This window comes from Salmo salar, chromosome ssa03 (assembly GCF_905237065.1).
Source record: "Salmo salar chromosome ssa03, Ssal_v3.1, whole genome shotgun sequence".
NCBI lineage: Eukaryota > Metazoa > Chordata > Actinopteri > Salmoniformes > Salmonidae > Salmo > Salmo salar.
In genome coordinates, this window is record NC_059444.1 from 8179715 (window position 1) to 8205322 (window position 25608).

The window sequence follows — 25608 nt, forward strand, 5'->3', positions numbered from 1 at the left end:
ACCAAGCCAAATTTGACCCCGATTTAGGCACATCTGGATTTTCTCATCTGGGTCTGTGAGACGTCATCAAGCCAATTAAATTGAAGGATAAAAGTGACGCTTGTCGTCCTTGGAGCAATAATTTGTCCTTGGCTAGGTTGCGATTCTCTATTACCAAACTGATTACCGCTGCGGAATCCGTGTAGTGAAACAATGTAAGCTTGCGAGACTTCCGGATGGTTTTACGAGGTTACCGATTCTCTACCCTTTTCCAGAAGTGTGCACTCGTTCATCCGCCTCAAGCATTTTAAAAGTATTGGATTGGTGCAACATAGCTGGAGGGTGTTTTCACCGTATTCCTGACACCAGTCCATCATTTTAAATGAAGGGTGGTGCACACTTTGGAAGAAGGTTAAATAAAAAATAATGTCGCTCTTGACTGAGGAATGCTTTTTAAGGGGCAAGTTTCGTTTCTTTGTTACATTTAACTAATTTCCTCTACTTTAAAGTTACGTGCCCGTGTTACGAGGTTGTCAGGGCAGATTTCAAGTTATACTATGCCTTGGACAGAACTGATGAGATTTTTAATATTTTTTTGCTATCAAAGGTGTTTTTAAATAGAGTAGTCGTGTGTCTCTTTAAATATGTTTGAACCGAAGTCGGATGTAGAACTTGTATAGAGGCATGTTTTGAGGTTGGTTTTAGTTAAATTGTGACGCAAGAGATCTTCGAGTGGTGGGGTCAGTGTGACGTCAGTTGGTGGCAGGTGTGTTAGACACGCTTAGAACATTCCACATGTTTTTTTGTTGTTGTTGCATTTATTACCTAGAATAAACAAACATTTTCCTTTTTAGGTGACCTGTAGTACAAGTGCAATGGCAAAGGCTGGGCTCGTTCTGTTGTGTGGTCTCTTTTCACAATGAAACTGCCTAGTGTCTACAATATAATTAGCATGAAGTGATCGCTATAGAATCTCCATAACATTTGTAGCACTTTGTGTATTTTAAAAGCCAACTGCTTTTTAGTGAAAAGTGCAAATTAACAGTATTATCTTTGTAAAACTGAACAAAAATATAAACCGGTCAATTTCGATGATTTTACAAATTTACAGTTCAAATAATGAAATCAGTCAATTGAAATAAATACATTCCGCCCTAATCTATGGATTTCACATGACTGGGCAGGGGTGCAGCCATGGGTGGGCCTGGGAGGGCATAGACCCACCCACTTGGGAGCCAGGCCCAGCCAATCAGAAATTCGTTTTTCCCCCATAAAAGGGATTTATTACAGACAGAAATAGCTCTCAATTTCATCAACTGTCCGGGTGGCTGGTCTCAGACGATCCCGCAGGTGAAGAAGCCGGATGTGGAGGTCCTGGGCTGGCGTGGTTACACAAGGACTGTGTTTGGCAGGCCGGTTAGACGTACTGCCTAATTGTCTTATGGTAGAGAAATGAACATAACATTTTCTGGCGACGTTCCTGCAGTCAGCATGCCAATTGCACGCTCCCTCAACTTGAGACATCTGTGGCGTTGTGTTGTTTGACTAAACTGCACATTTTAGAGTGGCCTTTTATTGTCCCCAGCACAAGTTGCAGCTGTGTAATGATTATGCTGTTTAATCAGCTTCTTGATATGTCACACCTGTCAGGTGGATGGAATATCTTAGCAAAGGAGAAATGCTCACTAACAGGGATGTAATCACATTTGTGCGCACAATTTGAGAGAAATAAGCTTTTTGTGCATATGGAAAATGTCTGGGATCTTTTATTACAGCTCATGAAACATGGGACCAACATTTTACATGTTGCGTTTTATATTTTCGTTCAGTATAATTAAAGTTGGGTCACACCTTAAATGAAGTGCATGTCAAAAAGCCTGCATGATCCTTTGATAAAGCCTTCACAAACACGGCACACAAACATCAGGTTTATAAATGATTTATTGAACTTGTTAAAAACGTGTGTAACTGAAACACCTCACAAGGTGTTATGCCACCTAATAATAGTTTATGGATGATTTATAAAGCCTTCATGTCTTGTGACAGAAACGGTGTGACTGCAGACTTTTGGGTGATCCAAAATTGTAAAATTCAGATTTAAGCTTATTTTTTAAGCAAACATTTCTGGGTGGTTGATACTGACAATAATCATCCTTGATTTTGTTAATATTGACAAAATAAGGAAAGTTTTTTTTTTAGAAAACAAATGTGTAAATACTTTCTTAATTATGGGAAATAGATATTCGTGAGTAGTTAAAGTAATTTATTATTTAGCCTACCCTTGTTAAAAAGGAGTTGTATTATTTTACTTATTCTTGTTCACCAGCCAGTGTAGAGGCCTGGTAAGCATGCCTTTTTAAAACTTCATAGGTAAATGTTCATTCACATGCCTAAGTACTACTCCCGTTCTTACTTATTCTTGTGTATTACATGGAATTTTTCATAGACGTCACCAGTTTGAGGAAACAGTTTTAACCATTAATCAAAGAGAATGGCGGTAGACTCTATGTATGAGTAATTGCTCCTGTAAGTTGCTCTGCATCGGAGCATCTGCTAAATTACTAAAATGTAAATCTATGTATTCTGTATGGTAATACCCGTTTGACTCTTTTGATAGAATTTAGAATTTTACTTAATTCACTCTGATGGATCAATGCTGTTGTTACTACCTCCCCCCTTCTAAATCAGTATTATTTTACATAGAAAATGAAAGACAATGTTTGACATTAGTGTAATGCACCAATACTCAATTTGAGTGGGCTGACATGAACCAACAGAACAATGTTGATACATTGTAAAATACTCAACAAACTATTATTATTATTATGTCCACTAATAGTTAGATTCTGTATGGTACATTTAACCTTTTGACCTTACATTTGACCTTTATATTACACTTAAACAATCATGCACATTTCTAGCCTAGCTATTAAAACCAGACTGACCACTGCTCTCACGTGCAAAGACGGATAATATTGTGTATTTTTCTGTTCTTGGAACAAACCTGCTCAATGGACCCACAATGTGTCTTCGGGATCATCATCTTCTATTAAAACTTAAGTGGTGTGATGTACTTGGTGTGTGTGTGTGTGTGTGTGTGTGTAATTTGGTCCCATATTTTGTGCTTCTTGAGTTCAAACCCTAACTCTTGACTAGCCTGCATGCAGTGACCAGTGGTTAAGTAGAGCATGACCCTTTTTAAATACCTACCGTATGTTGAAACAAAGCAATTTGATGACAGCTCAATTAGTTTGGAATCCTTCCCTGTTTGTTGAAGTAAAAGATGTTGATTGAAAGATTTGTGTTGTGGGTTTTTTCTTGCTCATGTCCATTTTTTGTATTTTTTTTAACTAACTATATCTTGAATTTTCTGTGGACCATTTATGCTAATTAGAATGTATATGGACACTCATACAATTTTAAAAGTTCGCATGGTACCTGAGCAGCTAGCTAGCTAAAGTTAAAGTTGGATTAGCTTTATATAGCCAATATAGTAGCCTTTATAGGTCTGTTGAAGAACCACCAGATTCTCTGCGATGCCGATCAACGATGCTGCTTCAACTGAATCTGGCCCGGGCTCTACCTCAGCTGTCACCACTGCAAGCTAGCCCTCAACACGGTACCGGAGAGTCACAGCCCAATCGGGTGATACTGGACAAATACCCATGTCGCTTTTACTATGGGGAGAAAAAAAAACTACTTGTTTTCTTAGGAGTGATGTTAGAATACTCGTTAAAGGCTGATGTGGCTTTTTGTTTCCCTAGTAGGACGTTTACTTCATCAACTGCGACTGTTGACTCATTTTATGATGAAGCAGTATTGCAACTGGAAACATGCCATTGAGTGAACATGGGATTAATTTTCTTTAAAAGTTTAATGCAGCTGTTTTTGTCTCAATATCAAATCATTTCTGGGTAACAATTAAGTGGTCAAAGAAAAACAGCTTCATAGCAAAGAGCAATTTCTCAAGCAAGAATTTTGCTAGGACTGTCTGGGACTGAATGAATGAATAACATTTTATTTTCGTGGATTAATTTACACGTTACACTGATAATTCAGTAATAATTATTCCTGTGTTCTGTGCAGTGCGCACCGCATAAAGAGTGAAACATAAATCTATGCATTATAGTAAAAGTTATCCAAGCAATAATTATAACCCTAGAGCCATAAAAATAATTTTAATGTAGTCAACTGGGTGGTACTTCCAACTTCATTGGCTAGAATGTTCCCACCTGATCTCGCCTGCCTTCAGCCAATGGTTATTTTTGAGTCCTTTTTCCGCAAGTGTGTTTTATTTTGAATTGTTTGGAGACAATGACTCCAATATCTACCATATTGAAACTAAATATAACATTTGAATATTCAAATTAATCTTGAACTCAAATAATGAGATACATATTCAATTTGTGCATGACAAATTCAAGCTAATGGAATTCAAATACAATTTCTGTTGGCACTGAAATCACACCCATGCATCAAATGATGGCTGTCAGTAAATCTGTCAAATAAAATTGGATGGTGCCTTAAAGTAGGCAAAGTCAGTGGTTCCCGACCTGTTCCATTCCTGGGACCACCAAATAAATCACTGTCAAAAGCTCTTGACAGCTATTCGCTGAATGTTTTTAGCATGAAAACTTGGCGGTCAATTTTAGCAGTGAATGTAAGACATTAAAGGCTTATTATTATTAATAATTTGCATTGTGCAACGTAATGTAAAATGTATTTAATACTATTAAAACCCCCAACTGTTATTAATTTTGGAAGAAAAAAAAAAGCTGACGGTCCACAGGTTGAAAACCACTTGGAAAACGTGAAAACTTAAATGACAAAACATTTTTAGAAGTAGGCCTATTAGCCTATTATTCCACTTTGTCAAAAATAATGCACCGTGTGGATAATCTATATTTGTACAGGGAAGTAAAGTTTCCACCCTTTCTCAAGAAAACGAAAGTTATCCGAATGTACAGTACAACATGTCCATATCTTCGACAGACTTTCACCATCGACACAGACAGACAATTGACAGCTTGAAGAGGAGTCGACAACACGGTAAGACGATGCTTATTGAGTGACTATCGAACTAATTAACATTTAAAAGGTGAATGTATCTTTCTGTATGTTTCACTATTATTGGGCAAAATATTTTAATTGTTTTGTCGAAATTATGTTAAAGTTGTGGCGCAGCAGGTGTTAAAATGACTAGTTGACCATGATCTTGGGGGTAAAACTGATGATCAAAAACAAATCCTTGTTCACAAGTAGTCTAGTTTGGTCAAATCCTCGTTGTCTCGATAGAAAAATGAGAAACAGTTTTATACAGTTTCGCAGGGCATAGAAATTAATTCCAAATCACAGTTACCTCAATATTCATTGTAAGTAGTTTTCAATCGGCTAACTAGAGCGGTAGCCTACTTTGGAAAGTCATGAGCCTAACCATATCTTTCGATGAGGCGTTGGCAAATTGAAAGTGAAAGCATGTTGATCAAGCTGCTGAATCATATAAATGGTTTGTAATGATGGCGTGTTTATGATTTGCAAACAGATCGGCTACATCAAGATGAAGTGTCCTGACTGTGGTCACCAAGTGGCAAAATCGTCAAAATTTTGCAGTGAATGCGGATTGAGGTTACCTGCCCAAATTTGCACCACAGGTAATATATATTTTTTGACTATTTTCAAGTATGTAATATATGAATGGCGGGGAATAAAGCTATCATATTTGGATGATTACACTTAGCCCAAGATGTACTCTTAAGGAGCCTACCGTTGCTCGTTAAGGTCCAAGAAATATATGTTATTTTCAGGGGTAGACTGGCTCTGGCAGCCAAATAGAGTACCACAGTATGAGTCATAATACCCATAAAACCTAGCGGTCAAACAGGGAAATGGCTCCAATCATTTTCCACCATTCATTTTTCCCAAGAGGGATTTTAGAAACACCAAACATAAGGGCTGTTTTTCCATGAAGGCTTACCCTGGCGTGACTATTTGATAACTGTGTAAAGGACAAGATTACTTTTATCAATATATTTGCCTGTATTTTACCCCAACAAATGAAATGCTAATTAGCTGCTAATGTGGCTATCATAAAGAACTACAAATGTCATGATGATCAGGACGAGGCTGCCTAATTTAGGTAAAGGTAAGAATGTCTGGATTAACTATCTAATGTTTGCTAAATGTAATAATAAAGAAATTGGCTACATTTCTTTACATTTACAATTCTGTGAACTGACTTGGGATATATTGATATACGTCACCGTTTCTGAAAGAGATTTACATGTTTATCAAAACGTCACGCCAATGTTAGCCTACATGAAACAACATAGGCCTTTAAGTGTTTCCAAAATCCAACATGGGAAAAGTGAATGGTGGAAAAACGATTGGAACCATTTCGCTGTTTAATATGCTCACTGTTTGCATCTGCATTTTTTTCCTATGACAACCGAGAAACTCGGGGCAGGATCAACTAGGGAATCATCGTGTAATGTTAGCACCCACGTGCTGGGGTTGAGGAAGGATGGAATGAAAGATTTGGGACAAGGAAATCGGGGAAATGTGAACATGTCCAAGTTGTTAAGATTTTAGAAGTTGTGTAGTGTATGCCCAGCATTAGGCTATGCAGTATAACAGGCTGCATGAACTAGATGTTATGCAACTGCACCATTTTAGTAAGCTCAACCTGGACTCAGGGGTAGATGTAACATAGTAAACGTAAAATGGGATGAAATGAAATGATATGTTTCATATGGTGTGTATTCATTTATGGCTGTCCATCATCCATTTCATATGATATGTTACAAATTGCAATTCATGCAATACCTTATGAATTTGCTAAACGTATGATATGTTATGAATTCCCAATTTGTTGTAGCTAACATTAGCTAGGTGGCTAATGCAAAAATTAGCTAAGTGGCTAACATTAGGTAGGTGGCTAACGTTAGCTAAGCAAGGGGTTAGGGGTTCAGGTTAGGTTTAGGGGAAGAGTTACCAAACATGCTAAGTAGTTGCTAAGTAGCTAAAAAGTAGTTCCAAAGTTACTTATTAGCTAAAATGCTAAAGTTGTCCTTGATGAGATTCGAACGTGCAACCTTTGGGTTGCTAGACCCTACTAGATTTTGCCTTAAGTAAACTTCTATCTTATGTAACCATAGCAAACGTAACATATCATACCAATTTGAGTACTCAGATTTACATTTACTATATTACGTCTAGTCTATGAGACCAGGCTGGTAGGCTAGGTTAATTATTGTTGTTTTATTATACTGAACAAAAATATAAATGCAACATGCAACAATTTCAAAGATTTTACTGAGTTACAGTTCATATAAGTCAATTGAAATAAATTCATTAGGCCCTAATCCATGGATTTCACATGACTGGGAATACAGATATGTATCTATTGGTCACATACTTTATTTAAAAAAAAAAAATTTAATGGTAGGGGCGTGGATCAGAAAACCAGTCAGTATCTGGTGTGACCACCATTTGCCTAATGCAGTGCAACATATCTCCTTCGCATAGAGTTGATCAGGCTGTTGCTTGTGGCCTGTGGTATATTGTCCCACTCGGCTTCAATGGCTGTGTGAAGTTGCTGGATTTTGGCGGGAACTGGAACTGTGGTACACGTTGATCCAGAGCATTGCAAACATGCTCAATGGGTGACATGTCTGGTGAGTTTGAAGGCGATGGAAAAAGGGGGACATTTTCAGCTTCCAGGAATTGTGTACAGATCCTTGCGACATGGGGCCGTGCATTATCATGCTGAAACATGAGGTGGTGGATGAATGGCACGACAATGGGCCTCAGGATCTCGTCACGGTATCTCTAGATTCAAATTGCCATCGATAAAATGCAATTGTGTTCGTTGTCCATAGCTTATGCCTGCCCCATACCATAACCCCACTGCCACCATGTGGCACTGTGTTCGCAACGTTAACATCAGCAAACCGGCTCGCCCACCCAACACGTGGGTTGCGGTTTTGAGGCCGGTTGGACGTACTGCCAAATTCCTTTAGTAAGCATGTGGCATTGTGTTGTGAACTGCACATTTTAGATTGGCCTTTTATTGTCCCCAGCACAAGGTGCACATGTGTAATGATCATACTGTTTAATCAGCTTCTTGATATGCCACACCTGTCAGGTGGCTGGATCATCTTGGTAAGGGAGAAATGCTCACTAACAGATGTACACAAATTTGTGCACAACATTTGAGAGAAATACATTTTTTGTGCGTATGAAACATTTCTGGGATCTTTTATTTCAGCTCATGAAACATGGGTCCAACACTTTACGTGTTGCGTTTTTATATTTTGTAGAATGTTATTCTATTTAAAATGCTGAATTTAAAACAGCATACTCCGTACAGCAAGGGTTCTCAAAGTGTGGTCCGTACTTCAGGGGATCCATGGCCAGATTAAAAATATATCAACGAAATAATTGACAAAATATTTTTTACATTTTAATTATAGAAGTAAATATTAGTAACAACAAATGATTAAACACATTTTGGCCAAGGTATTCATGGAATAAATATAGAGGATGTAATGAAATACAATAATATTATTTGTCTACAATGTCAGTTCTTAACCCTGGGCAACATGGGCCTGGGAGGCTCACAGGGATAATGGTATCCACAGTACTCTGTTCTTAACCCTGGACAACATGGGCCTGGGAGGCCCACAGGGATAATGGTATCCACAGTACTCTGTTCTTAACCCTGGGCAACATGGGCCTGGGAGGCCCACAGGGATAATGGTATCCACAGTACTCTGTTCTTAACCCTGGACAACATGGGCCTGGGAGGCTCACAGGGATAATGGTATCCACAGTACTCAGTTCTTAACCCTGGGCAACATGGGCCTGGGAGGCTCACAGCACAGATTTTCTTAACCCAGAGGCACAACGTTGCGAGACTTCCGGGGACGCTTGTGAAACAGACCAAGCAGATCAGGCCTTGATTTGGGGTTTGAGAAGTAAATGAGAAGTGAAACATTCTTCCTTAGTTGTTAATTTTCTCAATCTAAAAAGGCACAATCAAAACATTGGCTGAAATGAATTTTTACATCTCATTAAAGAAGGCTGTTGACACCTCCCTAAAATAGTTGAACATGTTATTACTCTAACCTCATGAAAGTGACAAACTGACACGTTTTCATTTTAGTCAAAACACAAATTTATATCGAGTGCCTTTGATTTGACGGTCTGCACATGCACAGTTTCTCTGCCATATGACAAAAATCTATAGAATAGCAGGAAATTATCTTGAAAACGACAATTTTCTCTCCCGATGCCAAGAGGCGGGGCTTTAAAATGTTCTTTCCCAGGACCCGAGACTTGGTTCATCCGGCCAAGCACTGCAGAAGTCATAGTAAAACTCATTGTAGGCAATATTTATCTCACTTGAGTTGTGTTCCTATTATGAGAGGGCTTATAGCAAAACATATATTGTTTTATTTTTTATTGGACAGGCCAGGAGTTATGATAGGGTGGGCCAGGCCCCCTAAGGCCCACCCATAACACCAGCCATGAGTTTGAGAACCCCTGCCGTACAGTATGCATACCTATGGCCAGGAATATGCATCCGGTATCCTTGGGATGTCCCTACCCTATACCCTAACCTTAACCCCTACCCTTAACCTTACCCTAAACTTGTTTTACAAATTACTCACAATTGCTGCCATTAAGTCAGAATATCACCTTAACCCTCATCTTAACCTTAACCTTTTTACATTTCAACTTTAATGGGGTGACGTCAGAATTGGAAGCCACAAGGATCCCGTTTCAGTATGCACACCCATGCAGGAGCTGCTTCTGATCACGTGACCTTACCCAGAAAGGCACTATGTATACAGCATTGTCCAGGACAAGGAAGCAAATCAGTAAAATAGTTTTTTTAAAGGTCAGAATGGTTGCATGTGTCTATCATGTAGTTAATGTTGATCTAAATGACTTGCCCTCCATGTCAGATGGGACCACTTCAGAGCATCAAACATCTGTGGTCCGTGAAGCAGAGCCCCAGAAGGAGGATGCACCGCTGACATCATCAGGGGACAAGACCGACTCACCTATGAAACACTCCAGTGAAGAACCAGGGGGCAATGTCAAGAAAAAGGTCCCAATCTTCACTAGAATATAGAGTATATGCAGAGTCAGGATTGTTTTACATAGTTCAAAATTCGGTAACACTACTCAAAGCGGACAAGTATAATGTTTTATTTCCTGTTATGAGCATTCATAAGCCTTTATAATGTCTTATAAAAAGGCTTATAATATTTTGTCTATGTAACCTGTTTTTAAATGACTCAACAGCTGTCATTAAGTCAGAGTATCATTATTATGAGACAATAAGAGATTTACAATTCTATCTTTTTTTAACAGAACCAGTCACACTTTCACTTTGTGCCGTTAGGATGTGCCGTTAGGATGTGACCAGACGCGGGTTTTACATCAAGGGAACCCAGTGAAATTAGCATGGAATGGGAATGCTTTAATGGGCAGGGCTTATGAATCAGAAATGCTGATCCTTAATGATTATGATGTGTTAAAAGGCTTCATTTTTGTATACTTTGTTCATAGAGTGGAGGCTCTTCCAGCGCTACTGAGCTGAGCACCGACACACGTCAAGAGAAAGAGGAGTTGTCTGGCAGTAAGAGCTCTACTCCAGTGGTGGATTGCCCTCCTGTCAACACCGCCACACCTGCTGGCCCACCTGTCAACACTGCCACACCTGCTGGCCCTCCTGTCAACACCGCCACACCTGCTGGCCCACCTGTCAACACTGCCACACCTGCTGGCCCTCCTGTCAACACTGCCACACCTGCTGGCCCACCTGTCAACACTGCCACACCTGCTGGCCCACCTGTCAACACTGCCACACCTGCTGGCCCTCCTGTCAACACCGCCACACCTGCTGGCCCTCCTATCAACACCGCCACACCTGCTGGCCCTCCTGTCAACACTGCCACACCTGCTGGCCCTCCTGTCAACACTGCCACACCTGCTGGCCCTCCAACCATACCTACAGCCTCTCCAAACCCATCCTCCCACCAGACACTGCCAGAAGACCAGGCCAAGGGTCCATCGAAGGTAAACGGAGGTACACCAATGAATGAGCCAAACCAACTTAGTCCTACATCAGTCACACAGGCCTCATCCACACCCGAGACAGCTGATCAGAACACAGGAGGACCTGCCTCAGACCCAACTCAACCAGCCAGTGAACTCTTTGACGAGGATGTCCTGAAGAGAACATCATCAAAAAGCCTTGATGGTGAAGGTAACACAGAGGTTAGAGTGCTGAATGAACTGAAGACCTCTAGTAACCAGACCGACGAGAATATCACAAATGAAGCAAACTCAAAGAAGTGTGTTGACCAATCCCAACTATCCCTTGGTGATCAGAAAGGTTCTGACCCAACAGATGAGCCAAACACTAGTCAAACACAACCTGCTAGTCCAGCTCCCTCAGTAACACAGGATGTGCCTGAGAAGACATCTAAGAGAAAAGATCAGAACAAAACAGAACCCGCCTCAGTTCCAAGTCAATCAGTAGGGCAGCTGTCATATAAAGACGCTCTGGTGGGGACTTCTCAGGAGACGGGAGATCTGTCCAGAAGGCAAGGGGTTGGCGCCAGTAACCACAGAGACCAGAGCAGGAAAAATGAAGCAAACTCACAGAACTTTGTTTTTGGATCCCACAAGGCAGAGGTAATGCATATATTTCTATTCTGTTATTATTCAGCATGTGGAATAAGCCTTTGGTCCCGTGTGGCTCAGTTGGTAGAGCATGGTGTTTGCAACGCCAGGGTTGTGGGTTCGATTCCCACGAGGGACCAGTACGGAGAAAAAAATGTATGCATTCACTACTGTAAGTCGCTCTGGATAAGAGCGTCTGCTAAAATGACTAAAATGTTTAAAAAAAATGTAAAAATTAATAAACTGCATTTTTTTGTACTGTAACATTCATGCACATAATTAGGCTGGTGACAAGCCTCAAGAATCAAGGCAAGAGACTTCCAAGCCAAACAAGGAACCAGAGAAGCTGAGTAATACGGGTGGTGGTGATGCCTCCAAGTCATCTACTATTGACGCTCCACTTGCAGGGAAAGATCTGCCTCCGAACCAACGTAATGAAGACAGCTTCCAGCATCAGCCACTGCCACCTCAGTTGTAAGTTCAGTAGAGTGAATCAGTTCCGTCTTATGTTTGAATGTATGTTTCCTGTCACAGGAGAGGGACTAGTGTAACTTTTCTGGACACAGTATTGGGAGGGAACAACAATCCGTGTAACTATCCTGGACCAGTATTTTTTGGGGTGCAAGAATATTATTATAATATTTAACAGCAAAAAAAAGTAGATCATGTAAATTGAAAGAATTGAGTCAATTATATATTGGAAATGAAATTAAACATTTTCTCTTGTTACTTTTCTTTCAAAAAGGCCACCAAGAACACAACAGGTCCCTAGGAGTGATGATCTCACCATCTATTTCCATGCCATCATTTCCAAAGACTTCAAACTGAACTCAACCGACCGGATATTCTTAAGATCTGGAAGTCTTTTTGGAACTTGGGACATAGATGGCCCAGAAATGTCTGTCACGCGGTATGGTCTTTAATTCAAATAATAGAATTGTGTGTAGAAGGATATTAGTATACTCTGAATATATTACTGAAATACCCCACTGTCAAAAAAAAGTGTAACCTTTTTAACTGATAACAATTTCAAGATGGATGTTTAGACTAGTTGTACATTATCTTCATTCAACTTATATCTACATGATATTTAGTCACACATATTTTCTGTTGTTTACACAGAGAGTTGGGGAAAGATAGAGTCCTTGTTGCAGGACGAATGGTGATTCCCGACAGGAGTAAGATTGGAATTTGCTCCATACCCTATAAATATTTTGTTTATAGTAAGTGGAACGGGAAGCACTATGATCACGGTACATTTGAGCACATCTACCAGACAAACTCCAGGCATATTGTCAACAGGTGCCTGTCCATCAATCAAGATCTTTTGACACATGAAGGTACAGTTGAGTGTCTAATACCAAATACTGCACTTGCAATTCCAGCACATTTTGTTGAGATAAGGTTAGACCAGGGATGGGCAACTGCCGGCCTGCGGCCCCTTTTGAAGTCCCTTGGATACATTTCCTAAACTTATTTTGGGGGGGAATTCAGTTGGGGTCTCAATTTACTGTTGCAAGTTAAAATAATAGAATACACAAGGTGCAATTTTGAAATGTGGCTGTGTATCAGCAGTTTTTCTCTTATGTCAGTCTCTGATAGTCAGTCAATTAGCCAATGTCAGCTAAAAACAAATGTCTTGCTAAGTTAGTTTAGCGGCCATCTATCATGGTCGAATTGATTTTTGTGGCAAAATGAGTAGAATTGCATGAAATTTGTTAGAAAATTGCATGCAATTCTACTCATTTTCTACATTGTAGAATAGTAGTGAAGACATCAAAACTGAAATAACACTAATGGAATCATGTAGTAACCAAAAAAGTGTTCAAAGTAGCCACCCTTTGCCTTGATGACAGCTTTGCACACGCTTGGCATTCTCTCAACCAGCTTCATGAGGTAGTCACCTGGAATGCATTTCAATGAACAGTTGTGCCTTGTTAAAAGTTCATTTGTGGAATTTCTTCCCTCCTTAATGCGTTTGAGCCAATCAGTTGTTGTGACAAGGTAGGGTTGGTATACAGAAGATAGTCCTATTTGGTAAAATACCAAGTCCATATTATGGCAAGAACAGCTCAATTGTTTTTTAATTTAACCTTTATTTAACTAGGCAAGTCAATTAAGAACAAATTCTTATTTACAATGACGGCCTAGCCCGGACGACGCTGGGCCAATTGTATGCCGCCCTATGGGACTCCCAATCACGGCCGGTTGTGATACAGCCTGGAATTGAACCAGGGTCGTTAGTGACGCTTCTAGCACTGATATGCAGTGCCTTAGAATGTTGCGCCACTCGGGATCAAAGAGAAACGACAGTCCATAATTTTTTTATGACATGAATGTCAGTCAATCCGGAGAATTTCATGTGCAGTCGCTCTCATGAGGACTGCCACAGGAAAGGAAGACCCAGAGTGACCTCTGCTGCAGAGGATAAGTTCATTAGAGTTAACTGCACCTCAGATTGCAGCCCAAATAAATGCTTCACAGAGTTCAAGTAACAGACACATCTCAACATCAACTGTTCAGAGGAGGCTGCTTGAATCAGGCCTTTATGGTCAAATTGCTGCAAAGAAACCACTACTAAAAGACACCAATAAGAAAAAGAGACTTTCTTGGGCCAAGGAACACGAGCAATGGACATTAGACCGGTGGAAATCTGTACTTTGGTCTGATGAGTCCAAATGTGAGATTTTTGTTTCCAACTGCCATGTCTTTGTGAGACGCAGAGTAGGTGAATGGATGATCTCTGCATGTATGGTTCCCACCGTAAAGCATGGAGGAGGAAGTGTGGAGTGAAGTGCTTTGCTGGTGACACTGTCTGTGATTTATTTAGAATTCAAGGCACACTTAACCAGCATGGCTACCACAGCATTCTGCAGCGATACGCCATCCCATCTGGTTTGCGCTTAGTGGGACTATTATTTGTTTTTCAACAGGACAATGACCCAACACACCTCCAGGCTGTGTAAGGGATATTTGACCAAGAAGGAGAGTGATGGAGTGCTGCATCAGATGACCTGGCCTCCACGATCACCCAACCTCAACCCAATTGAGATGGTTTGGGGTGAGTTGGACCGCAGAGTGAAGGAAAAGCAGCCAACAAGTGCTCAGCATATGTGGGAACTCCTTCAAGACTGTTGGAAAAGTATTCCTCATGAAGCTGGTTGAGAGAATGCCAAGAGTGTGCAAAGCTGTCATCAAAGCAAAGGGAGAATATTTGAAGAATAAAAAAAATATAATAAATGTTGATTTGTTTAAGACTTTTTTGGTTACTACATGATTCCATATGTGTTATTTCATAGTTTTGATGTCTTCACTATTATTCTACAATGTAGAAAATAGTAAAAATAAAGAAACTCTTGAATGGGTAGGTGTGTCCAATCTTTTGACTGGTACTGGTAAATAAATCAAGGTTTGGCCTCATATCCAAAATGCTGGAGTATAGAGCCAAATTAAACTTTTTAGCTAGAGTCCATATAAAATAAGTTGGAGTGTATTTTAACAAAACTGTGACATTCTTTCTCTTAAGGGGAATGGCACCAGTATGACGATGTCATATATCCAGAACCAAAACAAGACGTTTTGTCACGTGTTACAAACATGTTTCAGTGGTGGGATAACATGAATAGCAACTTAGTAAAGGGAAGACAGCTGGCTGGAAAGGTGATGTTGGAAGGCATCTTTGATCTTCTGAGAACCTGGACTAAAGTGAATGTGAGGAGTTTCTTTTCCCAGCTCCTGCAATTCTTCACCACATACAGCTATCCCTGTGTCTATGAGGGTGGAAAGACACCATGGCAATTATCGTTTGGAGAAGAACAGGTATATTTAAATTTGACATCGATAGAATGCTGCATTGCATGTATAGTGCCTATAGAAAGTCTATACCCCCTTGAAGTTTTTCCACATTTTGTTGCGTTACAAAGTGGGATTGAAATAGATTTAATTGTATTTTTTTGTTATTGAAATACACAAAATACTTGATAATGTGAAAGTGAAAAGAAGATTTGACAAATTCATAAAAATTAAATAACTACACAGTATCTGGTGTGACCACTATTTGCCTCGTGCAGTGTGACACATCCCCTTCGCATAGAGTTGATCAGGCTGTTGATTGTGGCCTGTGGAATGTTGTCCCCACTCCGCTTCAAGCTATGTGAAGTTTCTGGATATTGGTGGGGACTGGAACACGCTGTCGTACATGTCGATCCAGAGCATCCCAAACATGCTCAAATAGTGAGATGTCTGTTGAGTATGCAGGTCATGAAAGAACTGGGACATTTTCAGCTTCCAGAAATTGGGTACAGATCCTTGTGACATGGGGCAGTGCATTATCATGCTGAAACATGAGGCGATGGCGGTATTTCTGCATTGAAATGGCCATCGATAAAATGCAATTGTGTTCGTTGTTCGTTGTCCGTTGCTTATGCCTGCCCTTACCATAACCCCACCGCCACCATGGGTCACTCTGTTCACAACAGCAAACCATTGAAATCGGGATTCATCCATGAAGGGCACACTTCTCCAGTGTGCCAGTGGCCATCGAAGGTGAGCATTTGCCCACTGAAGTCGGTTATGATGCCGAACTGCAGTTAGGTCAAGACCCTGGTGAGGACGAAGAGTATGCAGATGAGCTTCCCTGAGACGGTTTCTGGCAGTTTGTGCAGAAATTCTTGGTTTGTGCAACATGAACATTCAATTCTCTGGCAACCACTCTGGTGGACATTCCTGGAGTCGGCATGCCAATTGCATGCTCCTCAAAACTTAAGACATCTGTGGCATTGTTCTGTGACATTGTGTTGTGACACAACTGCACATTTTAGAGTGGCCTTTTATTGTCCCCAGCACAAGGTGCACCTGTGTAATGATCATGATGTTTAATCAGCTTCTTGATATGCCACACCTGTCAGGTGGATGGATTATCTTGGCAAAGGAGAAATGCTCACTAACAGAGATGTAAACAAATTTGTGCCATTTTTTGTTGTTGTTGATAAATAAGCTTTTTGAGCATATAGAACATTTCCGGGATCATTTATTTCAGCCCATGAAAAATGGGACCAACACTTTACATGTTTTTGTTCAGTGTAAATCTGCTTGAAAATCTATGGCAATTGACTTGAAAATTGCTGCCTAGCCACGATCCCCAACACCTTGACAGAGCAATACAGGTGTGTGCAAAGCTCTTATGAGACTTACCCAATAAGGTGTTTCTATCATGTATTGACTTGGAGGGAAGAATACTTATCTAATCAAGGTATGTTAGTGTTTTATTTTTCATAAACTCTTACATCTTTTAAAGATTATTCTTCCAGTTTGAAATTACAAAGTGTTTTATGTAGATCCGTTGACTGAAATAATTAAATCAATTTGAATCCCACTTTGTAATACAATAAAATGTGAAGAAATCCAAGGCGGGGCGATGGTAGACTTTCTATAGGCATTGTAGATTTACACGTCATTGAATTAATTAAACCGCCCAGGACTTTAAATCTATAGTTGTCATATTCATGTGTACAGTCAACAAAATGAAACATGCGTACGTAAACACAAAACAGTTTACCCATTGTAAAATGTAAGTCTGTCTTTAAAAAAAAATGTGAGGCCATAGAAAGTAATTATGTTTGAAATGCAAAGTGATATCTTGAGTGATCTTTATTTCTATGTATTCCCTCAGGTGAGAAGACTCATGAAAGACTTCATGGAGGAAAACCTAGATCCTCAGTCCCAAAAGGACAGAGAAAAGCATGAAGTTTTCCTCTCAGACCCACTGAAAGCAGGAATTATTATCCTGATTGTGTACAACAAGTACAGATTGAAAGAGGACAACAGAAGTCAACTCTCTCATCTTTGTCAGCTGCTCTGCCTGCCAAAAAAGCCAAGAGATGATTTCCTTGCTTACTGGACAGACTTCACCCAAGGCCTACCCGAGCATATTGGGTATATGTTCATTGTCTTTTATTCAGTTAACCTCCGGATTTTAAGGTTATTATGAATGTCAAGCTAATATGTGATTATTTGTATACATCTAGTGTTGCAGAGGAAGTTAAGTCGCTATGCAACGTTGCAAGAGAGGAAGGTGTTGTGAGCTGGATTTTGGTCATCCCTCTCCTGCATCTGCTTAAAGGGGACAGCAAGCCCTTTGAGCCCATTCCACCCACCATGGATCCACCGTTTGCCACCTGGGCAGGGCTTACAGGGATCCGAATAAAAGACACCTACAGAGTCACAAGGTATGAATGTGTGAAATGTTGACTGAGATTGGTTCCAAAGCAGGAGTTTAAATGGAACTTAAAACTACAACAGTTTTTGATGAGCTGCATTTCAAACTTGTATCAGAAAACATTTCCTTCTCACTGTAGAATATTTTATTGGTCATGTTTAAAATCTTAATGAGACTCTGAATCCAGGGGCCTGATGAAGGTCATGACAGATCACACACACCTGGTGGAGGTGGATCATCTACTTGTGCGCTCCTGGATGTGTCTGCTAGAGTTGGAAGACTTGATGAGATTTATATCAGTCATCCATGTGGATGTCTTGGACACACTTCAACAACTCCAGTTCAGTCTCAAGTCTGTAACGTCTTACTACTGGGGTATGTGTCCTTGGTTGAAAATGCAGTTATTTCTTGCAACAGTGAGGCAAAAAATGATAAATTAAAGAATCTGTTATGGACTGAGATTGAATTCTGGATGCAGTCCATAACTTTGAGTCCATAGTCTCCTTTGATTGAAAATTGCAGCATGTAATCATATCAAGGTAATACAATGTCCAAGATTTAGTGGCGATATACTGTACTTAACAACGATATGTCGTTTATCTAGCAACCAGTGAAAGCGATTTTGTCATATCTTATTGAAATTACTGGACAACACTTCAGGTAAATTATATTTTTACTATGTTATATCTAGAGAGAACATCCAACAATTGGAAGTGACATTCCTTTAATATATTGTATTAGAAAAAACGTGATCTTCATGCAGTTACAGAACATACTGTAGTGTTCCTTGACCCTCAAGTTATTTGTTGTTGTTGTTATCAGTGATGACAGATATGGAGAATGTTGCTTGAAAACAGCTGTGAGTGTTCTGGGGACAATCTGTAAAGACACTGCTAATTCAGACCGCTGTGAGCTTCCACTGGACTGCCTGCATCTGGTCAGTCTGATTGCAGAAACTGCCGGAAGCTCCCATCCACAGGTACGCCCTATGTGAATGGAAAGTATTTTGCTTTCTGAATATCAAATCAAATTGTACTGGTCACATACACGTGTTTAGCAGATGTTATTGTGGGTGTAGCGAAATGCTTGTGTTTCTAGCTCCAACGGTGCAGTAATATCTAACAGTTTCACAACATATACCCGAAAATACACGTAAATCTAAGTAAGGAATGGATTAAGAATATATATACATATCTCAGAGCAGCATTGGACTAAGATACAGTGGCATAGTATAGACTACAGTATATTCATATGAGATGGGTGATGCAATATTTACATATGGCAGTTGTGAATATCTTTACCTGTTCAGTTCCATACAACATAATAGTTCTGACAGACTAAGTCAAATGACATAATGGGAGATGTTTCAGTCATTCTCAACTTGTTCATGTTCTAATATTTTTGTATTGCTTTATTTGAGCACAATTCTTGGTTAAAGTGATTTGAATGAAAACACATTTTAAATGAGGAATCAGATAAAAATATGTGTGTTATTCTTCATAATTATAATATGATCATTATAGTATAACATTATTAATAATAATAATATCTCAATTTGATCAATGTCTTGGTTTTTCCAGTCAGTGAAAAGTAAGGAAAACAAAGTTCTAGAGGAGACACTTCGAACAATGAGGGACTGGCGACGAAAAGCATTCCCAGACAAACTAGTTAACCATGGGTCCTATTATACCTCAAAGATTGAGCTTGAAATGAAGGTAGGAATGTTAGGCTTAAAGTCCAAGCAATGAGAACTGTGTAGTTTTAAATCCTTATCAGAAGAATCAGTCAAAATAATTGTACATTAGCATAGCATTTTGATGTGTACAGTGATTGTTTCACAGATATTATTTTCTCTAGGTCTGGAAAAGGTTGATCTCAGTCACTTTTGGGAATGAAGAATTCACTGAACTATGGAGAAGTACTTTCTTGAATGATTTTGAAGGAAAACTAAAAAAGGTATTTATTATGCTTTAAATCAATTGTAAAACATATTTAAATTCACTGTAAAGCATATAATACATTTAAAGGGGCAATCTGGAATTGGTACATATATTTTTTGGGACTTTTTAAAAGAATCAATGGCTAATCATATGCTTAGTTGAACTGTCATTCCCCATCAGAAACAAAAAGCTTGTTTGTAAACAAGGTAATTGTAAATAAACGTTGTATAGATTCACAACATTGTTAAAACTATCATTTTGATCTCATTGATGGTCCTTGCATTCATAGCTCTGTCTATGAAATTTAAAGTGGTTACATTTCTCTAGACCCATACCTCAGCTGTTTACCAAAACACGTGGCGGGGTGACCGCTTTGCAATTTTTGATTTCCGGATTGCCCATTTAACAAAGAAAATAGCCATTTGTACTACTGTGAAAGTGAAAACTGTTGATCATGTGTGTCCATCAGGAGAAGCCCATGCATCAGATTGAAATCTACTGTGACAAGATCGAGGAAGTGGGCAAGACAAGTCCCTATTTGTGTAACTCTCTGGAGAAATGTGCCTTGGAGGCAGTCACCGCCATTTGCCAGGCAAGATTACATTTTTTATGATACTGTATGTACCTCGAATGATAAAATGTATTTGAAGTGCGTATGACAGTAAATGCTTCATCCTATTTTAAAAAGTTGAATGGTTTCGATGTTGGATTGTGTCTTACCACTTTTCATTATCAGGACAAATCTAATCTTCGTGAGCTGTTGAAGAAACATGACTTCAGCAAGTTTGGGAAGCTGATGTCTGTGATAGTCCTGAAGTCCTGGCCCAAAACTCGCGAACAGTACGTCGAGGGCGAGGAGTTGGTGATGAAGCACCTTCTCAGCTGGCCTATGGCCATAAGCATCTTTCGAGTACAAGGTGCATATATTATACATGCATTGCATTGCAACACATACAAAAAAGAAAAGAACACATACCTGCCTTTATTGCATCCTGAGCCTTTGCATTCAGAGCCTTGTGTTTGAGTAAGATCATATTTTCCCCCCATTTCTTTCTACCCACAATTGTCACGCTTGTCTACTTTCAGGTGCAAATGGAGCATTGATTAACCAGTTGACAGATGAAGCTAAAGAGCGGATGGCAGTGGCAAGCTCAGCGTTCTGTTCTGTCGCAAATAAATTCATCAACGGGGAAATCCAGATTAACACTCTCAATCAAATCCTTGAAAGAAAAACAGAATTCACTGAGTTGCTGAAGATAGGTGATTGTTCTGGGAAATAGTCAACAATAAAAAAATATATAGTTAATATTGTTTCACTCCAGATGGAAAAAGAACATCTCAAACTGTAGGATGTGTGTTGACGTCAGTATTTTTCCAAAACAGATGACCTGTGTGATGATGGTCGTTGTCAGGACGGGGACGCCATGAAACGATTACTGAGATGGAGAGAGGAGGAAGTGGAGGCTATCGTCAATGACAAGAAGATGGTTGAAGGCCTTCTCATATTTTGCCACAAACTCCAGGAACATCTCAAAAGTGAGTTCAATGTTTTCAACACTGTATATATTTCTTAAGCGCTTATGATATTTGTATTTGCAACATTTTCCTCACGCAAAACAATAGTGGCATATCGCAAGGTCTGAACACGCAACATGTAAAGTATCGGTCCCATGTGTCATGAGCTGAAATAAAAGATCCCAGAAATGTTCCATACGTACAAAAAAGCTTATTTCTCTCAAATGTTGAGCACAAATTTGTTTACATCCCTATTAGTGAACATTTCTCCTTTGCCATTTCCACCTGACAGGTGTGGCATATCAAGAAGCTGATTAAACATCATGATCATTACACAGATGCACCTTGTGCTGGGCACAATAAAAGGCCACTCTAAAATGTGCAGTATTATCACACAACATACGCCACAGATGTCTCAAGTTTTGAGGGAGCGTGCAATTGGCATGCTGACTGCAGGAATGTCCACCAGAGAAAAATGTGCAGTTTTTAAAGCTAATCTCATGCTAGTTTACACATTTTGCCATGAGGCTGAGAGACAATGTTGCTGTTTTAGAGCTCAGGGATTCTTGAAAAACTAGTAAAACTAAACTTTTTTCCACAAATATTTGTCTTAATGTGAACAACATTTGAAATATATATTTGATAGACCAAAGTATCAACTAATACACCATGTAAAGGAACAACCTATTTATATACTCTATATTTTTTTTCATAAAATGCAACTAAACGGGATTTATGTCAACTCTGTCAGGCATGACATTTTTACAATTATTGTCCAGCAAGTGTTTAAAGGCCTTGCTTGTTTTATTCTAACATTAGATTATTAAAAACATTTAATACAAATCTCCAAACTTATTTCTGTTTTGTTTTATAGCACTATATAATGCTCCAGGCCTCATTTTGTTAGCATTTTGGCATGTTTTTTTAAATTTAGAACATAAAGCAAACATTACCCCTTACGTCTAGCACAGCAAATACTTCAATTGTTTAAGCATATGTTGCAGAACAGTGATTATAATGGTTTCTTTTTCAGAATATTGACCAACAAAAATCTATCTTAAGGGGAGTTGACAACAGATGCTCTAAACCGACATATTCTTGCCTCTAAAAATGAAAGTTAAATACAAATATTTTTTAAATATGGGAAGTCCCCAATAAAAACAACCATTCTATCAGATCTTTCAGCGTGGAGTTGAAGTTAGACAAAAATCTGACTGAGTTTCATGGAGTTGACAAATATTACATTTTTCTTTTTCATTCACAGTAAAACAAAAAAAAAGAAAAGCCTCCTGAGGCACACAGCGGCCAAATTGTGCTCCGTACCGCATTGCCATGCGCCTCTAAAATGTTGTAACAATGCGGAGGGCTTCCTTCACAACCGCTCTGCGCTGCACAGCAAAGCGCAAGAAGTATGAATGCCCTGACTTCATACAGAGGACATAACCATAAATGCTGCACGGCCAACACAGATGTCGGATTGACCATGCAGCGACTTTTTAAGAAGCGGTCGATCTGTTCTATGTGCGCTATTTCTATGCTTCCCGTTCTTAACTTTAGTTTTTGAGTCTTTTACTTTCGGTTTTGTACACCAGCTTCAAACAGATGAAAATATAATATTTTTGGTTATGGAGAAGATATTTCAAAGCGGTTTATATGTTATAATGATTCTCTACACCAGGGGTTCCCAAACTTTTTCACTCTGGGCCCCCCTGCAGCTCTTTATTTATTTTAAACACTTTTATTAGAGAGTTTGAAATTGGGATCCTTTGCTTCGGATAAGGGCATTTCCAGGCATAGAGCTAACATGGAAGTATTTTGAAAATTCCTCCAAATATTTTCCCATATATAATTCCCCCAAATGTACATTTTAAGCTCAAATAATGCAACAAAATATTTTTTTACAACAATAAAAATAAGGATTGACCCTACTTGTCCCTAACAAGGACTGTCCCTACTTTCAAGAGTCGCTGTGCTAATTTCCTGCTATTCTACACATTTTGCCATGAGGCTGAGAGAATTGTGCAGTTTTAAAGCTAATTTCCTGTAATAAAAAAATGAAATGTCATGACCAATAGGTCAGTGACCGATAGGTGCAAATGATTTCCCTGAGAAGGAGACGATATATTTAACCACAGTTTAAGTAAACTGTGTGATTCAGTTATAGAATGCACAAATCACCATGAATTTTTGATTATTATAGTTATTTTGTTCATTGCTTACATTTCTTTGCTTGAGGAAATTGTAGCCCTATGACTTGACATGGTTAAGGTTCTCATAAATGCCATATTAATCCACAGTCGATGTGAGAGAGCTGCAGCACAAAAACCAAGAGAACATAGATCAGATGACGCTGGATGATTTCATGGAAGTTCACAGACTTGACCATGACTCCTCTGATGTAACTGGGGTGGTCACATACTTCAACCTGTGTGATGACACCAGGCAGATGGCATCTAGCCTACATGCTATCAGGGACAGCTACATTTTCACTATGTGTTGGGAGAACCAAGCCAAAGAGCTTTCACACAACCAACTTGACACAGATGAGACGGAACCAAAGCCTGAGAGGGAGACAGAAGTGTACACTCTCGATCTGATCCACAGCGAAATATTCCAGAGTTGCTACGATAATTACAGGAGGATCTATGAGAGTTTGAAATCTGGTACGATATCATTGGAGGAGGTGGATAGCATCTTTGAAGCCTACAAAGACAAGTACAAAGACATGGAAAAAGATCTGAAGATCATGTGCAGGATCATCTCATCTGATGATGGAAGATGGATCAAGAGAAGGATCCAGCAAATCCAACAATACCATGACCTTCATCTAGCATTGGAATCAGCCAAGGTCATTATGGATGTCAGAGAGACTATCTGTCCTCAAGGGAACTTCAAAGTGCTACAGACACTGCTTGATATGGTGAGTTGGAAAAATTCTCACTTCACAAAAGTGATCTTGGTTCAATATATTAAGCATTTCTACACTCTTAGGGAAAAAAAAGGTGCTATCTAGAACCTTAAACGGTTATTTGGCTTTCCCCATATGATAACCCTTTACAGAACCCTTTTGGGTTCAGTGTAGAACCCTTTCCACAGAGGGTTCCACCTGGAACCAAAAAATGTTCTCTTATGGCGACAGCGAAGAACCATTTTGGAAGCCTGTTTTCTAAGAGTGTAGCATTACTAAAGTCTATTCATATAAATTATTATGGTGTTTCCAGAATACTGAGGACTTTAAGGAAGAGAGTCTGAATCGCATTGATGACAATTTGCTGGAGATCAAGAAAGATCTTGAGGACATCACAGAACCTCGTAGACAGTGTCTTCGAGAGCTCGGACTGAGGATAAACTTTGTCAAATGGGTCAAAGAAGCTCTTGAAGGTGAGGTCATACCAGAAGGCAAGGCAGAAAAAGAGCAGCACCAGTAGTAGCCAACAAGTTAGGGTTTCCCATAACTAACTTAACTAGTTAGGGTTTCCCATAACTAACTTAACTAGTTAGGGTTTCCTATAACTAACTTAACTAGTTAGGGTTTCCTATAACTAACTTAACTAGTTAGGGTTTCCCATAACTAACTTAACTAGTTAGGGTTTCCCATAACTAACTTAACTAGTTAGGGTTTCCCATAACTAACTTAACTAGTTAGGGTTTCCCATAACTAACTTAACTAGTTAGGGTTTCCCATAACTAACTTAACTAGTTAGGGTTTCCCATAACTAACTTAACTAGTTAGGGTTTCCCATAACTAACTTAACTAGTTAGGGTTTCCCATAACTAACTAAACTAGTTATGGTTTCCCATAACGAACTTACAGTTTTTCTTTGCTGTTGCAGATATCAACGAGCTGAAAGTGTTTGTTGACCTGGCCTCCATCTCCGCTGGAGAGAACGACTTGGATGTGGACCGTGTAGCCTGTTTCCATGATGCTGTTCTTGGTTACTCCTCCATGCTCTATGGGCTTCCACCAGATGCCAACTTTCATGCCTTCAAGGAGGCTTTGACAAAACTGTGGAAGGCGCTTGGAAATGACAGCAACATACCATATAAGCTGGTTAGATGTTATGATAATTATGACATATTTAACATTTTGGGAAAAGCTTGTCAAACCTGAAGGACTGAGGCCTGTATTTCAACATCGTCGATAATGGATTTTCAGCACTAGACTTTCAGAATTGTGTTTGATTTGCAGAGCACCATTTACCGTACATGATATAATATATAATGTAATATATTTAGCAGATAGCTTTATCCAAAACCACT

At 39.4% G+C, this 25608-nt stretch overlaps 2 protein-coding genes across 5 annotated transcripts in view; both read left to right on the plus strand.

Annotated features, from left to right (window-relative positions):
* Positions 1–855, plus strand: part of faim2a (Fas apoptotic inhibitory molecule 2a) — a 15632-nt gene extending 14777 nt beyond the window's left edge. For all 4 annotated transcript variants that reach the window (XM_014188263.2, XM_014188258.2, XM_014188281.2 and 1 more), the window contains exon 12: positions 1–855. This exon is cut by the window's left edge and continues 2080 nt beyond it. The gene's annotated coding sequence lies outside the window, so the exon portion shown is untranslated.
* A 3908-nt stretch (positions 856–4763) lies between these two features.
* The window catches only part of LOC100380659 (E3 ubiquitin-protein ligase rnf213-alpha), a 63089-nt gene continuing 42244 nt past the window's right edge, over positions 4764–25608 (plus strand). Inside the window, exons 1-22 of the mRNA XM_045714458.1 lie at positions 4764–5028; positions 5522–5630; positions 9948–10093; positions 10558–11688; positions 11960–12150; positions 12422–12586; positions 12799–13016; positions 15203–15495; positions 17348–17610; positions 17703–17903; positions 18081–18268; positions 18498–18517; positions 18693–18872; positions 19474–19608; positions 19751–19849; positions 20303–20425; positions 20570–20750; positions 20920–21093; positions 21217–21369; positions 23646–24268; positions 24570–24729; positions 25182–25399. Of these exons, the coding sequence (XP_045570414.1) occupies positions 5537–5630; positions 9948–10093; positions 10558–11688; positions 11960–12150; positions 12422–12586; positions 12799–13016; positions 15203–15495; positions 17348–17610; positions 17703–17903; positions 18081–18268; positions 18498–18517; positions 18693–18872; positions 19474–19608; positions 19751–19849; positions 20303–20425; positions 20570–20750; positions 20920–21093; positions 21217–21369; positions 23646–24268; positions 24570–24729; positions 25182–25399 (4956 nt within the window). The 5' untranslated portion in view covers positions 4764–5028; positions 5522–5536. The remainder of the gene's footprint in view (positions 5029–5521; positions 5631–9947; positions 10094–10557; positions 11689–11959; positions 12151–12421; positions 12587–12798; positions 13017–15202; positions 15496–17347; positions 17611–17702; positions 17904–18080; positions 18269–18497; positions 18518–18692; positions 18873–19473; positions 19609–19750; positions 19850–20302; positions 20426–20569; positions 20751–20919; positions 21094–21216; positions 21370–23645; positions 24269–24569; positions 24730–25181; positions 25400–25608) is intronic.